We start from the raw sequence: 17,844 nt of genomic DNA, 5'->3' as shown, positions 1-17,844 counted from the left end.
ATGGCTAATGGAAAAATGAAGTCACTGAAAAGGCACAATGAAGATTCATTAGAAAGAGAATTCATAGCTTTGAAGAACGACAGTTAGAAGATCAGATTCCCTTCCCTTTTCACTGGAGAATGAAATGTGCTGTTCGTACTGCTATGAGCAGCAGAAAGGACATTATGTAACACACCGGACACTCCTGTAATATCTAGTTCTTGGCACTAATTCATTATTATTGTTTCATTCTTAAAAGTAAAAATGATTTTTCAAGTGGAACTTTGTAATTTGCCCAAAAGCAGCAATCTGTTTGCGTTGGTGAGATTATAAGCATGATGATATCTTGCTGCTTGATGCTGTTCAATACTGGGTTGAAGTCTAGTGCAGGTTTATTTTCATTCAACCAGAATGCAAGATAGTTACTGACATCCAGGAAACTTCTTTTCTTATCAAACTTATTTTATTTCCCCCCTCCCCTGGTATGAAGGGCAGTATCGCTAGCATCACTGTTTCTTTAATGAGAGCACTTTGGTAGTGGAAAATAATGTCCCCTTGATTCAGTAATGTTTAAACACTGAGGAATAAATTGGCACCTGGAAAAATGTTCCTTCAAAATGCCTCTTCCTGTTGATGGATGTATCCTGTGTCAGCACCTACAGGAAATGAGGATTCCTGACAGTTAACTGATTGTAATACATCAGGAGTTTATCTTTGGGGTTTGATCCAATAGCATCGGTGTTTGTGCCTAACTTTTTCTACCACTGGATACCATGGGGAATCCTGAAGTGATCATGTTTTGACCTGCCTTCTCCCTTGGGCTGAGTTTGAAGGGAGTCCCTGGTGAGAATATGGGATTCAGCCTTGCGTTTTATTCTTGTGCGTTTTATTCTTGTGTATAGTGCACTCCTGAAGTAGGGTCAGCACGATGCAAATGAACCTCGCGTGACAGCCATTTGAAAAAACAAGAACATAAATCATTGTTCCTTTAAGTCACAAACCTTTCATTTTAGCAGGAACAGAAATACATCGTTAAGTGCAAATATTTGTGGTTTGTCTCTGTTTTAGCTGAACACTGCAGTCTTGCTTTTGGGAACTGAAGTCCAATGTGTGCAGAAGGTATTTGAAATACCCAGAAGAGCCTGCTGAATACTATTCATTTGACATCTTCATGGACTTACTGGCCAGTTAGACCTATATATTCCTGTTCATCAGCAACCTAGTTCCTGATATATTGAACTTTACTATTTTTATTTCCATTACAAGTATTTGTGCATTAAATGATTTTCAGTCAAAAAAAACTTGTTGCTCAAATGAAGTTCAACAAACCTCACAAAAGGGAAGGGCTTGTTCGTGTTCCGCGTGTGGTAATCGAAGCACCTTGAGATAGTCGTGAATATTACGAGTGGCGTTTTACAAATATAACCACTTCTCCTCCGGCTTTTATGTTGCTGTTGAATTCCTGTAATCCAACAGAAATTCATGAATTTGAATCGAACAGCTATAAAGTAGCACTCTCTTTTATAATGGCATCCTTCGTGAGTTTCCCCAAGCAAGGCAGCCCATGGCCAGCATTTGTTGGTCCCATTTAATTCATCACTTAATTATCCTATAAGTCTACAGATCCTGGAATACAGCAATGCCAGGTATTGATGGAGATCCTACAATGGTTAGTCTTTTGGAGCTATAGATTATGTAACTTTGGCAGATGAGAGAATACTCTTGCAGTTTGCAGCTGGTGGTTTTTTATTTCTGTAGCGTGGTAGAGCTGTTGCAAGCTCCATTGGACTTTATTAATCCCTTCAGAGCTAACCGTTTACTAAAAACATAAGATTGCTGAAGCAACCAAGGTGGTTCCAGTTCCTTCCCTTTCTTAACACCCCCTCCCCCACCCTCCAAAATTTAGACAGTTGCATCTTTAGCATTGTCCCAACTTTGTCTTGAAAGTTCCTCCTGAGCAGCATCAATGTGCCGATGTCATTGAGTTAATCCACCCATTTTGGCAACTCCTAATCCTAGATCTACTTGCAGCCCTAGGATGCCACAACTTGAAATTTGCATTGGGTAAAGTTTTTAAATGTTGAGAGCTTTCAAATTTCAATATTGATCTGCACCATATTTGTAGCACTTAAATTTATTTTCACTTTGTCCTGTACATTATGAATGATGGCGTCTCCAGAGCAGTGCTAGCAGGATTACAAGACCACGAGAAGTCTCTGTTGCTTGTTTATGGAAGATTATGGAATAAGCTATTGTTGTTGGAGTCACTTCCAGCCCTCTGTTGTTTCAGGGTTGCATGTAGTCCAGAGTTTCACTCTGTACTGATGGTGCTGGAACCAGTCCGTAGTCAGTGATCCGAGCTTCAGGTGACATTCTCCTCTCGTTCAGCTGCGTATTTTCTAAATTTCTCTTTTTTAAACCAGGGCACAACAAACACTGTTGATACAGAATACCATGACAATATACAAAGGGAATCCGTGTTTAGATTCTCTACAATTTTCACAAAACAAGCTCTTTTGCCCGTACACTCGCGTTCTCTTTCTCTCGCTTCCTCCCCCACCCCAATGATGTGGCTGAAGTCAGGAATTTGTTCTGTCAGGACTCTGAAATTAGGGAATCCATGTCTGACCACAAAATGGATATAATTGCAGTGCATTTGCACACTTTCATTTAAGATTCTGGAGACAACAGTTTTTTTCTTTGACTGCTGGTGGGTCCATAGAGGTAAATTTCTCGTCTTCAAACCTGACCTGCAAGTGTTTCATGAAAGCTGGAGATGCTGCAATGACCAAAGCAGTTTTTTTTTTATAGAGACACTTTTTACACAGTTCTGCTTAGCACACATGTTATGTACTGCACTGTGGACTTCTATACATATCTGAATAACTTCTGTTTGATGAAAGAATCCACTTTTAACAGAAATCCAAGGGTGAATTGGTGCTGGGGCATTGCTGTTTAGTGTATATAAACAACTTGAAACTGGGGCCAGAAACCAAGCTGTATTAAGTTTGCAGATGAGACTGAATCTGTGGGGTGGCGAAGGAAATCGGTAAGCCAAATACAAAAGGACCAGGTTAGGCTGCAAAGGCGGTTTAATGAGTAGCAAGTGATAGTTAATTAGGTCAAATGCAAGGAAATGACTAGGGAAGGTAAATAAAGAATTGGGCTATAAACGAAATCATAATCATAATCAACTTTATTGTCATTGTTAGTGCACAAGTGCAGTACAACGAAATGTAGGCTTGCGGCTCCCGAGAGTGTACGTTTAGATTAAGACATTTAAACATTCAACATACATTTGGCTTGTAATACATTAACATAGACATAACCATAATAAAGTGCATTGGCAGATGTGCAGGCTTTAGAGTTTATTTGTGGAGTTCAGTAGGATGACAGCCCTGGGAAAGAAGCTGTTCCTAAATCTGGTCGTACGGGTGCGAATGCATCTGTAGCGTCTCCCAGATGGCAGGAGGGCGAACAGACTGTGGCTGGGGTGGGTAGGGTCTTTGATGATGGTCCGTGACCTCCGTAAACAGCGTTTCTGGTATATGTGCTCTATGGTCGGTAGCCGGGTGCCGGTAATGCATTGGGCAGTTTTGACTACCCGCTGCAGGGCTTTCCGGTCATAGTAGCTACAGCTGCCATACCATACTGTGATACAGTTCGTCAGGATGCTCTCTATTGTGCAGCGGTAAAAGTTAGAGAGGATCAGGGGTAACAGGTTACATCCCTTCAGCCTCCTTAGGAAATATAGGCGCTGCTGGGCCTTCTTCACCAGAGAGGAGGTATTGAGCGACCAGGAGAGGTCTTCCGTGATGTGGACTCCGAGGAACTTAAAGCTGTCCACCCTTCCGCCTTTTAGACTTCCTGCTGTCCACCCTTCCGCCTTTAGACTTCCTGAAGTCCACAATGATTTCTTTGGTTTTCTTGATGTTAAGGGCCAGGTTGTTATCGGCGCACCACTTCACGAGATGCTGGATCTCCTCCCTGTAGGCTGACTCATCGTTGTTGGTGATCTGGCCTACTACCATGGTATCATCCGCAAACTTGATGATGGTGTTGGAACCATGAACAGCCACACAGTCGTGGGTGAAGAGGGAGTAGAGGAGAGGGCTCAGCACACATCCTTGTGGGGCCCCCGTGTTCAGGGTCTAGGCTACAGGATGCAACACACAACAGGCATTTGTGGGTATTGGTGGCTAGTTAATTGGAGCTTGGGATATATAGCCAGAGGATACAGCACAAATCGCCCAACAACAACTTGTATATCCAAGGGGGTAACATGTTCATACAAAACACTGGTAGGGCCGCATCTAGAATATCATGTACAGTTCTGGTCACTGTACCACACCAAGGATATCCAGGCATTAAAAGTAATGCAGAAAAGGACACCCAAACTGAGGCAGCTAAAGCAGATGCGCAATGACAAGAGGTTGAGGAGCCTAGGATTGTGTGCTCTGGAGAAGAAAAGGAGAGATATTGTGCAAATATTCAACATGCTTTAAGGAGTCGATGAATTCAACCCCACTAATGGGTTCAAGATTGTCTCAAACCCTAGAACAAGGGGCTTAAACTTAGGAGGCAATAATCGTAGTGTTTTGATTTAGCTAATTCACACAAAAAGTGGTCAATGTGTGGGAAGCAATGCCTATAGAGGTTGATTGTGTCAAATTGTGAATGAGAATTAGATAGATGTTTGAGGAAGTGGGCGATTGAGAGGTATTGGATTTGGGACTGGACAGATGGGCTGCAGACTTTTTTCTGGTCCTGTATTTCCTATATACCACTGTGGAGGAGGATGCTGTTTACAATATTCACAAACAATGTCTCAAAACTGCCCTGAGTCTTTTATAAGTATGGGCCAAAAATATGATATGCCAAGAGCAAATAATTAAAAAATCCTTTGGTTCTCAAGGATTATCCTTTGTTTTGTGTTCAAATCCCTCCTGATTTGCATCCTGTAACTGGATAATAAGGAACAGTTCATATTTTTCTAATTAACAATGCAACATAAATGGGGAATGAGATATATTCTTCATATTAAAAGATATTGTCTGCATGAATTCAGTGTTGATTCAGAGGCATCCAATAAGATGCAGAACCCTAGACAACTAGTCCTTCAACCAGTTGCATCCCAGAACCATATCACCAATTGGATCTCAATCATTCTAAATTGTCATGTTTGATTTGTTCTCTTTTTGACTGACCTTGTCGCTGACTGTACAACTACATATAACACACAAAAAGAAAAAATATTGGCAAAACAAAGACTGCAAGATGACCTAAGGCAGAGAAAATGAAAGAGAATTAGATGGAGACAAGCAGGGAGACACTTTGTAAAAAGAGACAATTTACAAAAAAAAATGTTGCCCTTTGTATATTGTGTCATGGCTTTCTGTATAACACATGATGTTTGTTGCGCTCTGGTTTTTTTTTTAAAAAGAGAAAATTTAGAAAAATACACAGCTGAAGGAGAGGAGAATGTCACTTGAAAGTAGGATCACTGACTACGGACTGGTTCCAGCACCATCAGGACATAGTGAAAGTCTGGACTACATGCAACCCTGAAACAACAGAGGACTGGAAGCAGGGAATTTGTTAGTGAATTTTAATCCCATTTTTAATTATAAAAAAGTTATCTAAAAGGAACTCTGATTTTTGTTGGAAGGGTTGTATTGCTACTGAGTCCAGTTTAAATCCTGTGTTCAAGTATTTGGGTCTCTGAGATGGCATTGAAGTTTGATTTGCAGTTTCTATATTTGCAGGAATTGCTAAAACGGACCCCCAAAAAGCACAGCGATAACTCGGCAGTAGAGAAGGCCTTGCAAGCAATGAAAGCTGTGTGCACAAATATTAATGAAACAAAGAGGCAGATGGAGAAACTAGAAGCCTTGGAACACTTGCAGTCATCAATTGAAGGATGGGAGGTATGATTTAGAAAGACTCTGAGGAAGTGACAAGCATTTCCTTGTTAATTGATTTCATTTGAAATGTTCAGTAGTCTATTTTCGAAGTCATTGTTCTGAAGTGCTGGAAAAAATACTCAATTCTTACATTTGTAAATCCATATACAAAATCCCTTTTTTGATAATGGTTCCATTGCCTTTTTTTTTCCCGTGAGTAGTTATTCTGCAGAGGTGCACTAATTTAAAATTCTATAACTAGGTTGACTGAACAGAAGTTTCTTTGTATATGACATTTGTTGGTGGAACCTTCCTTGTGTATCCAATCCTTGCTGTTTCACGAAACAAATGCAAGATTTAACATTAGTCTAATATCTATATCTACAGTATAAAAACTGGTATTAGATAACACATTTAGCCACTATCTTGCCAATTTAATCACTTTTTTGAGAGAAATAACACAATTCTAGGTGGGTATTATGATGTACCATGTCAACAACACTGTCCTCCCTTAAAATGCCCCAGATACAGCACAGTATGATGGGTCAATAAGTGCTATTAATCTTAATAATGTGGCAGCTTAAAATAACAAAACTGTGTACTGTAACATGCAGCAACACTTGTCATTCTTGTATGACAGTCATTTCTAATGTGAGATCAATTCTGTTGTGAATGTCTCTTTGTTGAAGAAATGAAGACCTTTGCTGTTTCAGCTAGTGCCTTGCATCAGTAGCAGCTGCAAAGATGATGTAATCTTCTGACTGAAGGAAGTGCCTTCTCTGCTGTCTTGACTGAATGCTGGGCAGCAAAATGTCCTGCTGATGATTTTATATGAGGCAGACCAGACTCATTTTGTCACACAAATGCGAGTGGCAACACTGCTTTATTTTATTACTTGAATAGTGGGATGTCATTCTCTTTGATTTATTCCCATGTCCATAAATAATCATCCTAATTTGCCAACCCCCTCTTCCCCAAAAATGGTAATATCTAACGTGAGTAAAATTGAAACCTTTCTGAACTTTTAACTTTCCTATCATAACTTGAGCTAGTGGATTGAATGTTCTCTTTCTCCATTCCCAATAATTGAAGAAGTGTGTTCCATTGCAAAATATCAAATCTTATTTTGAGTACGTTTTTAAAGAGAAATAATGTAAAAGCAAAACTAAGAAAAAGTTCTGAAATGAGTTTTCTACTAAGTTTCATCCACCAAATATTGTAATTGCATGTGTGACAACTTGCCTTTAACATAGTAAAACGTCCCAAGGTGCTTTGCAGGAAGGAGTGGTATCAAACACATTTTGCCACTGAGCCACTTGAGATATTGGACAGGTGACTAAAATCTTGGTCAAAGTTTTTTAAGGACCGTCATAAGAGGTAGAAAGGTGGAGAGGTTTAGGGAGGCAATGCAGAGCTTGGGGCCTAGGCAACAACAGCAACTTCTATTTATATCGAACCTTTAATGTAGTACAGTGGTTCACAGGAGCGTTGTCAAACAAAATTTAACAGCTGAAGGCACGGCTGCCAATTGTGGAGCAATGAAAATCGGGGATGCGGAAGAGGCCAGAATTGGAGGAGCGCAGAGATCTCGGAGGGTTGTCGGGCTGGAGGAGGTTACAGACAGGCTATGGAGGGATTTGAAAACCTGGATGGGGGGCCGGGAGCCCATGTGAGCACAGGTGATGGGTGAACGGGACTTAGTGCGTGTTAGGATATGGGCAGCAGAGTTTTGGATGAGCTCAAGTTTAGAGGGTCCAAAAAGGGTGCTGGCTGATGCTGGTTTTTACCACCTCACCTCCAGGGAAACATTTTGTCGAATTTATGCTATGGTCAGCTTGAAGTTTCATTTTAATATTGGTGGTTAACAGGTCATAAACCGTGTTTGTAGTTATAAATAATTTTGCAGGATGTACAGTATGGCTTACTGCTTACAGCTCTCGTGTATATAACTGTGGTATACAAAATGGCTAATGGCTTTCATACCTAACTATGGTACACAATATAGGCCTGTGGTTCTGGCTCTTTGTCTATCATAGTTACAAGAATGTGGCCTAGTTTATTTGCTTATCCTCATTCTCTCCAGAGGCATTTCAGGATATGTCTGAACAGAATGCTCTTATTACTTCAGTATTTAAAGTAATAATGTAAATTTTGTTCTGCAGTTAGTCATACTACTTGCAGGTTTTACTTGGTAGGGAAATTTGAGGATTTGCAATGAATCTTGCAACTTTGCCACTTTCTTCTCTCTTCTAAATATAAAACATGAAAGTTGGTGCACAGCTGAGATGTGTGGTTGAGAAAATTCAGATGTGTACTTCCTCATCTGCCATTAAAAACCATTTTGAGTGCAAGAAATGAAAAATGTAGCCAATAATCAGACCATTTTACTGCTTGCAGTTTTTTTGCTATGTACTCCATTAATATTTCTTGTACTTGCAAAAGTACACGAGCTAGTGTAAGGGTAAAATCACTAAGTATACAAAATGCAGAATGTTTCCAATATTTTTTTTTGCCAGGGTTCAAATTTGACAGATATATGCACTGAGCTGCTGCAACAAGGACCATTGTTGAAGATTTCAGCTGGAAATATTCAGGAACGCATGTTCTTTTTGTTTGATAACTTGCTGGTGTACTGCAAAAGGAAGTCCCGGTAAGTCATGACTTGGATCTGTCAAATGGCCTCTGGCCTTCTAAAGAGTTGCAGAAATTGCTGACTTTCAGCCTCTTTATACAACTCCAACAGAATTAATTTCATTATCATAAACTCAGCCGTGCATTGTGGATTTCACTGCGCTGAGCATTCTCCCCCCCCCCCCCCCCCCCCCCCATCTTATTTGAAAGTATGAAATTTGGTGACCTATGGCCGTCAACATGAGAACACATTCTACTCTATCAGCGGAATGTTCTTCTTGTGTGCCCCTCCAATCTGGGAATGCTGATTTTAGGGAGGAGTAAATCTAGTCCGCTGTGGAATTATTGGCTCTGAAGTGCATGATTCATGTTGCAGTAAACTGGTGGACTTATCTAGTGAAAGTCAGTCTTGTGCTTTTGTCTTTGGTGAAACCACAGTGAATCGTAGCAGAAGGAAGGAAACCAATGGTTTCAAGCAGCCTCACCATTTACAGAAGGACTGGGAAATAAAAAGTGGTCACTTCCCTACATTTTCTGCAGTGCTGATGAGGCATTTGGTTCTAAGTCTACAAGATCAGCTGATCATTCCCAGCGAAAGGCCTTGTTGTCCAAAGGAACCTTTGGTGCGCATTACTCATTCAAAAGCTTCCTGTTTGTTAATACTTAGTGGCAAAATAGTTGAGAAACTGGACAAACTTGCTCTATAGAACTTCCTAGTGGCCAGAGCTTACAATTACATTGACTGTTGACACATTAAACTTGAATCGGAAATGCTGACATTGTACTTTTACAATGGTAAATGTTGACACAGAAGCATGACAGAAAAAATCCTGATGGGCAACAGAAAGTAAGATTTCTGAACAGGATGTGCATACACTACTCAAGATTGTTAATATATAGGTATGAGAGCAGGTGATTGGGGAAGTTTTCTTTTGTCAAATTCCAGAAGAACTGCTGTCGTTGAATTGGTTTAGCGATGCTTTTCTGTCAGAATCCTTTTTGATTTAAACGATTTGCTGCTGAGTCTGATGTCCTCAATGGAGACAAGAGTTTGGTTTATCAGTTCAAATGAACTAGGGTATTATGTTATCAGTAAAATCATTTGAGCTTTTATCTTCCTTTGTATGTAGCTTGAAAGTGCTCATTTTCAATTGCTCAATTTGTTGTAAACTTCAAGCCAAGTTGAAACATGAAAACAGAAGTAGGCCATTTGGCCCACTTAAGCTCCCAAGGCAGCTCTGTCTCTCTCCAAGCCTAATTGCCTGACTTTTCTCCATATCCCTTAATACTCTTACTTCCCAAGTAAGTAGCTTCCTTTAAACACCTCAATTGACTTGGGCCTCTGGAAAGCACATCCATATTCTTGTAATCCTTTGTGTGAAGATGTTCTTGGATTTATTTTTAAGCCTGATGATTAAGCTTTGGAATTTATTCTCTCTTCGAAATGCTTATTTCCTCTTTTTTTTCAGGGTTGCTGGCAAGAAGTCAACCAAGCGCACCAAGTCTATGAATGGGGCCCAGTACATTTTCCGTGGAAGAATCAACACCGAGGTGATGGAAGTGGAGAATGTTGAAGATGGAACAGGTATTAATTTACGTGCCAGTTTGCTCTTCTATTGTCCCCTCTCCTCCCTGATCTTCTGAAGATGAAGATGATGATTGCTTCCTGGAATATATTTCCATGGATGCTACTCACCCTTTGGTACCTTGCCCAAGTGGCCATTATATTTGAATGTTTACCAAATAGCCTCAGTGGCTGGCTATTTGACTGCAGAGGGCTTCAGATCCTACCCAATTCTCGTCTCACTTGATGCCCACACTTGTGCACATCCAGCAAGGGCTTGATGCTGACATTGGGTGCAACAACTTCAAACAGTGCATCATTTCCCAGCAGTAAAATTTCTCCTTATTGATCACAAACTTTTACTTCACGCTATGATTTCAGAAAAGGGGTGCAGCTGGTGAAATTCTTCCTACTCCAGTTCTAAGGGTCGCTGACAATCTTCTGGAAAAACAAGCTTTCGGTGTACTTCTCAATCTTCAGGTTATGAGCTGGAGAAATTGACTCAGTATCTCCAAATAAAATGAGCTGGTTTTCACGTGTTCAGTGACGTGACGTTTTTCCATCCAGCACTTGTCCAGTCAGATGTTCCAGCCCAGAAACTGAAGGTTGATTAGGTACAGATTCTACAATTTAAAAAATGGTGCTCCAATGTATGGGAGGCGAGGGACTTCTTCAGCATGGTGCAGCTCATTGTTCACGTAGATTTCTTTGTACTGATTGGAAACAATGCTCTTCTCAAATGTTAATTACAACTAATAATAATCGATTAAAGATTCTCTAGTGTTTTTTAAACCTAGTTTCTGCTCTGCCTATTTATTACAGAAAGATGAACAAATACATTTAAATTGTAGTCCGCTCTACCAAGGTTGAAGGGCTAACTTGCAATCCATTTCCTGGCATGTTCTGACTTGAGTTCTCAGAACTTGCCCTGCTATTCAATTAAATAAATGTTGTGGTTTTACTTCTCGTTAGTAGCGATACAAATTCTTTCATAACACACTTTTAAAAGTATTCTGCTCAAAGGAGCAAAAAGGTTTTATTACCTTCTGGACAACATTTAAATAAATTAAATACATTAATTGTCAGTTTGCTGATAGATTAAGCAAGGGTTGAAAACTGATTTATAGAGTTGAGGTACATAGGAGGTTCTTGTTTGAAATATTCAACTGACTCTATTCTGTAATAACCAAGCTATAACAGTCTCTACTTAATGTATAGAACTGGCAACCTGATATGTTTCTGTAACATCAGCATGAAATGGATCTTTTGCCACGGGCCTATTTCGTACTTGTTTAGCAGCTGTGGCCAAGGCAAACAGCTGACTCTGAGCTTGGAAGCTTAAGACTCAAATGAAAGCCATGTACGTCATGACTTTTCCATTTTTTGTGGAATAATCACTTTTACTTTGTGATCTACATACGTCAGTACTCATCTTTAAATGCCATTTGGAGATTGTGAATCAGAGAATGCATTCAAAATCAGTCCTACACTGGCTATTTCAGTGAAATTTGGGGTTCACCACAGTGCAGTTTTATCTTGCTTAAGAAATGATGATTAATTTCATATTGGGTGATTGGTTTAATTTACAGTGGAATGTTTTTTTTTCTTTCCCTCCCTAATTCAGTTGCCAAATAGTCCATTATAGAATGATTAACTGGTCCAGTCACAAACTAATTTAGATTGTTGTTGCGAACTTCATTCCAGAGCCTATTAACCGCGCAACAATGTGAAACCTGCTTCTGGCCGAAGTGAGGAAATATTAGATTTTTCAGTTCTAGCAGCATAATGCACCAGAAATGTGATGGGGTGGGATTTTCACCTGCCTTATTGACTTGTTTCTGACCTTGGAGAACTTTGGTGGGCTTTGAGTTGTTTCTGCTTGTGCTGGGCAGCCTGCCTTGAAGGTTGGGGATGGGGGAGGGGCAAAAGAGCCGAAGAATTCTGCTGCCAATACTGCCAAAATCTACCTGAGCAGAGTGTGTGCACCTGCGATCGATGGCACTTGAGGGTGTGGGCCCACTAATAAATGTCCTGCACTCTCCCTGGCAGTTGTGGAATCCAACTAATATCCATACAAGTAAGTGTAATGTATGACGTTGCACCATTATTATTGCATTCTTGTAATATTTTTGCATGGAAATAAACCAGCAGAAAATCTGAAAAATGATGGTAACCTGACATAACTGCCTGCTGCAGTCCCGCCAGAAAGTTGGCGGCAAAGCCACTGGCACAGGCAGCAAAAGCCCTGTTTGAACTGTGTGTCTGCACTGATAAATTTTACATCTCATGGGCGTTTTCTAATGTTCCTTCGCCGGCTCTGTCCATTGTTTGCAGCTGATTACCATAGCAACGGCTATACTGTGACAAATGGTTGGAAGATCCACAACACCGCCAAAAACAAATGGTTTGTCTTAATGACCAAAACTGCTGAAGAGAAACAGAAATGGCTGGATGCAATTCTGAAGGAACGAGAGCAGAGAGAGAGTGAGTAATTTCAAATCATCATTACTCTTGGTTTACAGATTCATCAATCTTGCCCCACTACATGAGCCAATTATGGATAAATGCATACATAACTCATTATTTTCTTGTCTGTATTAAGCCAGTTAATTTTCAATGCGCTTATTTAAAGGTTGGATCTAGATGTTTGTTTAAGGGCCTTCTGTTAAAATTCCTTATTGAATGCAAATGTTTCCAAGCATGCTGAGGTTAAATAGCTTTCAAATACAATTTTAGAGTTCTTGCAATGTTTTCCAAGGTTAGGTAACCAGATTGCAATTATTTTGATGCACGTGTAGAGCCTTGACGAGTAGCTGAGAGTATGCCTTTCGGACTTGTACACGTCTATGCATTTCTTTGAACTTGGCATGTTATAGCTTTGAATATGCCTCCAGTTCAACAATAGAACTACTGTGGTAGAAACCATTGTTGGTCCAAGTATGGCAGGCATCTCTTCGGTGTTTTCCCCCTCCTACCTCCACCCTCACTTCAGACCTGATCACAACCTGCACTACAGGATTTGCAACGTTACCAGACATATAACTACTACGCAATGGTACAAGTCATATCTGTCGGTGCACAGTGACACCCAGCCATTGATAATGCATTACCCTTTAAATGGTTTGTCAGAATTTAAATATCTGGGTCTAATGTAATCTCAGAACATCAAACTTTCTACAAATGTTCCGAATGGAATCAGGCACACCTTTTAATCTTGCTGTTTTCTTTTCGAGTAGCAGCTGCCATGTTGGCAACAGGCAAAATCATGGTTTTTTGAGGGGAGTGGAGAGTACCACCATCAGCTGGATTCCCAGCTATGAAAAGACATTTACTTGGTATAGTTCAACCTGGAGCAGAGCAGCTTGTGTGTGGTGCAGCATTAGAAACTGGGATGTGGAAGATGGTGGTGGAGCTGGTGATGGGAGACAGATCTGCTACAGTACCACCAGTGGTGGGAGGGTTGCAGTTGTCAATCATGATAGCTGACATTGGGAACTTCCATGGGAAATGTTGGCCTAGGCATTTCTAATATGAAATATTGATAATGGTTTGACCAAGAATCCTGCCAATAGGAAGTTGGCAAGCAAGGTTTTGTGGTCAGGAAGTGCATTCCCTATGCAAGATTTAAAAAAAAAAAAAAAAAGTTTTGAAATAAGCAGTTGTTCTAATGACCCCTTGTTACCATTCTTGTGTATGGAAAATATCAATCAACCATTTCTGTCTTCTGACCTTTAACTGACTTTTTATTCATGTTGCCATATTCCTTTTAATATAATGTGCCTTCATTTTATCATTAAGCCTACTACAGTACATGGCACCTTTTCAAACATCTTTTAAAAAATCTATGTACACAACCTCGACTGGATTTACTTTATCAATTTGTCCTGTTATTTCTTCAAAGAACACCATTAAATTTGTCAGATACACCTTGCCCTTTACAAATCCATATTGGCTGTCCTAATTAACTGGTGTCTTTCTAGGTGAGTATTTGTTTTAGCCCATACAAATTTGATCTTGCCCACTACCAATGTTGAGGTAACTGGTCTATTGTTGCCTAGTTTATCCCTTTTTGTCTTTTTTGATCAGAGATGTTAGATTGGCGACCCTTCAATCCTCTGGCACGACTAATCTGAAGGAATTTGAAAGATTGTGTTCAGAGCCTCTGCTTTTTCCTCTCTGACTTCTAGAATGTATGTTACCAGGGCCCAGTGCCTTTTCCATTTTGATTTCCACCAATTTATTCAGTGCTACTTCCTTGTCAATAGTTATCCTAATGCCAATATCACACACAAGAAATTATTTGGACATTTGTCTCATGGTTCTTTGTCACACCTTGTGTGCAAATTGGCTGCTGTGTTCCCTGACTTTGAAACTGTGACTACGCTTCGAAAGTAGTTCATTGGATGTGATGTGCTTTGGGACATTCTGTGGTCTTGAAAGGTGCTATATAAAGACAAGTTTTCTTTTCTATCTTAATTTCTCCATCTCTTGTACTCTTTTATTCCCACGACTGCATTCTGGTGAAAAATTGTGTTCAATTGAGTGTCTCCGCTGTTCTTTCAACCTCCATAGGAAGACTTCATCATCTTATTGGTCCCATCTTTTCTTTGACTATTCTTTATTGTTTTGTGTTTATAAAATCATTTACTATTTCCTGTTGCCTGCCAGTTTTCTGTCATATACTCAGCCTTCCTAATTTTTTTGCTTCTCCTCTATACGTTTTATACTCTTGAATTTGTCTCATTCTCTTTGGCGTTAGTGACCTAGATTTGCCACTTGATTTTTTTTTTTACGCATCCTTTTAACGAGTTTCTCGACTCGTCAGAGGAACTCTAGCTTTTGCTGCACCCACTTTACTTGTGGGAATATTTCTCGTTTTCTCAGCAATTTATTTATGATTCCCCTTTTATCTGGTGGAAATTCTTTTCTTGGTCAAGTTAAAGAAAGAACTTGTATTTATATCGTGCATTTCATATCCAGAGGGCATCCCAAATTACATGACAACCAATTAATAATTGTTGAAGTATGGCCACTGTTGTGTAGGCAGCCAATTTATACATAGCAATGAGATAAATGACCAGATCATCTGTTTTAATGCTGTTGTTTGAAGGATAAATGGGGTGGGGGAGATTGAGGAAGCAAAAGTAGCTTAGTAGCTACTCCAGAGGCTTTTCACATACTAAATAGTTTCAGAATAGCTCGTTCTGCAATCTACATTTACTGTATGTTAAGCTAAAGTGCCTCTCAATATGAGTGCCACTTCCATTTCATTCTGGCAACAGACTTTTGAAAACAGCAGCTCTACATTTAACATATATACTGCACCAGGGAAGTCCTGTCGGAACCTTTATGATCTCACTTAAAATTTGCCTTGCATTTTAGTTTTCAAGCACGCAGTATGCCTTTTATAACGAATAATTTTAGAACTCTCCTGAAGAGAGGAACCAATCAGGTGAAGCCTAATGGACTGCAGGTCTGTAAAAATGATTGGAAACACATGGAGATGTAGATGCATTTATTCTGTAATCTGGGTTTTTTTTCCAGTGTTTTCAAATCACAAATTTTCTTAAGCAGTTGGGAATTCAGAAGACTATTACACAAATTGACAGTTAATCAATTAAATTCTTAATGGGACCTAAACCATATCTATCTTGAGATCATCAAAAATTGGCCTTCCAACTTAAAATGGTCTCGGGTGGGGAATATTATCCAACAAAATAAGTTGATTTGTTTGAAGTAATGTGCCCCACCTGGGACCATTTTGCACTGGGAAACTATCCACATAGAAGTGAACTTGGAAGCAGAGTGGGTAAAGTGCTGCATTTGTGTGTGGATAAAATGCAGTACATGTTGGATTAGTCAGCAGTACCTCACAGTCTTGAATGCGAGGCAGCTTTCTGTCTCAGTAAAGTACGAAACTTGGTTGATTTTTGAGTTGAATTTTCTTCATTGCTTTGTTTTAATTTTGCATCTGTAACCGTTTAAAATGCAGCCGTCACTATAGTTGTGAATATGCTAATGAAAATGACAGTGTGCACGCGTGTGTGTGATGCAGTCCATCTGGAATAAGCTCTGTAGTGATATAAGTTGCTGGTGTATTCAGAGGACAAATTTCACGCACCATGTTCCTGAATGTGTACCAACAGTAACTTGCATTTATATAGCATCGTTTAATACAATGAAAGTCCCAAGGTGCTACAGGTAGGATAACGTGAATGCTGAGTGGTAGTACAAGACATAGACCAAAAGCAGTGTTGAGAAGATGGCATTTTAAGAGAGCAGTAGAAAGGCAAAGATTATGGAAGGAGTTCTAAAGCATAGGCTTTTACAGCTGAAGGTTCCACTATCGATAAAGGGTCAAAGTCAGTGGGCTGAAGTGAACAGGTTTCAATGCAAGGCTGGAGAAGTTTGCAGAGCTAGTATGGGTTGTGGGCATGCAAAGGTTTGTAAGCCAGGATGAAGATTTTGAACTTAGGGGGCAGGAAACCTGTGGAAGTTGACACGGATGGATGCAAAATGCACATGATCTAGCGTGGGATATGATGCCGGTGGCAGAGTTGGTATAGGATAGAGCTTGGGAGTTTGTCTTTGGGGAAAAAGTCTGAAGGTCAGCAAAAGCTTTGAGAGTTTCGGTGGTAAAATGTTTGAGCGGCAGAGGTGGGCAGTATTGCAGAATTAAGCTATCTTGCTGATGGTTAAGTTATGAGATTTGGAGCTCCACTTAGTTGAGCAGAATATGGAATTTCACTCTATCTGGGTCAGCCTGACTGAGCAGAGGGGGGGGGGGGGGAAGGAAGGAATGGGATGGATTCAGTTTTCTCTTTATATTTCTAGAAAATTATGGCTGAAGCATGCGGTTGTGGAGTTGCCGATGTCGCCTGTCCATGAGCCAGGTTTCAGTCGAGATGTCAACGCAGAATTTTGATCCAAGATCACCTTGAGAATGAGGGCCTTGTTCAAATGTCTGGAGGACAATACCTTGCTGGGGATTCAGTGAGAAGCAAGTATAACCGGACAGGGAGGAGGTTACAGATGTTAATTTCCAGCATATGAACTGGGTAGGATTGCCATTGGGAAAGAGAAGTGAGGCGGTAGGGAAGGCTGCTGCTTTAGGAGAGATAGGATCTGGGTTAGACTGAATGGTGATGGTGTGGCAAAGCCACCAAGAGACTCTTGCAGTAATGTATATAATTGCCTTTAACAGGGGCTTGTTACCTTAGTGTTTGCTCTGTATAAACAGCGCGGGTTCGGTAAAATGGCGATCCAGCATGATGACGTCATCACGCAGGTCACGTGATGTTCCCAACGGCGGGAAACATGATGACGTCAGAGGGGAGAGGTGTTCCCTCTCTGTCCTCGTGGAACCAGTTGGTGTACAGACCTGTATAGAGTTTCTCCTGCGTTTTTTGTTTGTAACTTTTACTAGTGCATTAAACCACGTTTGGTTAACTGCTAGTTTCAATCTCTACTTTTGTTAGGAGTTCAAGCACTCCTACAATGGTCTGTTTGTTTCAGGACCCAGGGTTTGGTTGAGAAACATGGGCCAAGTTTAACTATTAGGGAGCTGGATCTGGCTGGTGTACGGAGGGTGATCTGAGCTGTCCAGTGGTTGGAGAAAAAGAGACTCGCAGCTAGGTTGTGCTCAGCCATACTTTTTGTTTTCTTGGACCAGTCAGTGTATGTGTGGCACTCAACCCTCTGAGGCACAGTAGCTGCTGTGCAGGTTTGCTGTGATTTTTCTTGTTTCCTTATGCCATTTTCCTATGT

General features: G+C 40.3%; 1 protein-coding gene across 1 annotated transcript in view; it reads left to right on the top strand.

The window, feature by feature from the left end:
- Nucleotides 1–17,844, top strand: part of prex1 (phosphatidylinositol-3,4,5-trisphosphate-dependent Rac exchange factor 1) — a 242,446-nt gene that overhangs the window by 106,937 nt on the left and 117,665 nt on the right. The window contains exons 6-9 of the mRNA XM_086005396.1: nt 5,745–5,906; nt 8,399–8,532; nt 9,983–10,098; nt 12,412–12,561. Coding sequence (XP_085861522.1) covers nt 5,745–5,906; nt 8,399–8,532; nt 9,983–10,098; nt 12,412–12,561 — 562 coding nt within the window. The remainder of the gene's footprint in view (nt 1–5,744; nt 5,907–8,398; nt 8,533–9,982; nt 10,099–12,411; nt 12,562–17,844) is intronic.

This window comes from Somniosus microcephalus, chromosome 13 (assembly GCF_052327205.1).
Source record: "Somniosus microcephalus isolate GS21.2 chromosome 13, FLI_Smic_1.0, whole genome shotgun sequence".
Lineage (NCBI taxonomy): Eukaryota > Metazoa > Chordata > Chondrichthyes > Squaliformes > Somniosidae > Somniosus > Somniosus microcephalus.
Note: the sequence above shows the minus strand (reverse complement) of the source record. Positions and strands in the feature narration are given on the sequence as shown.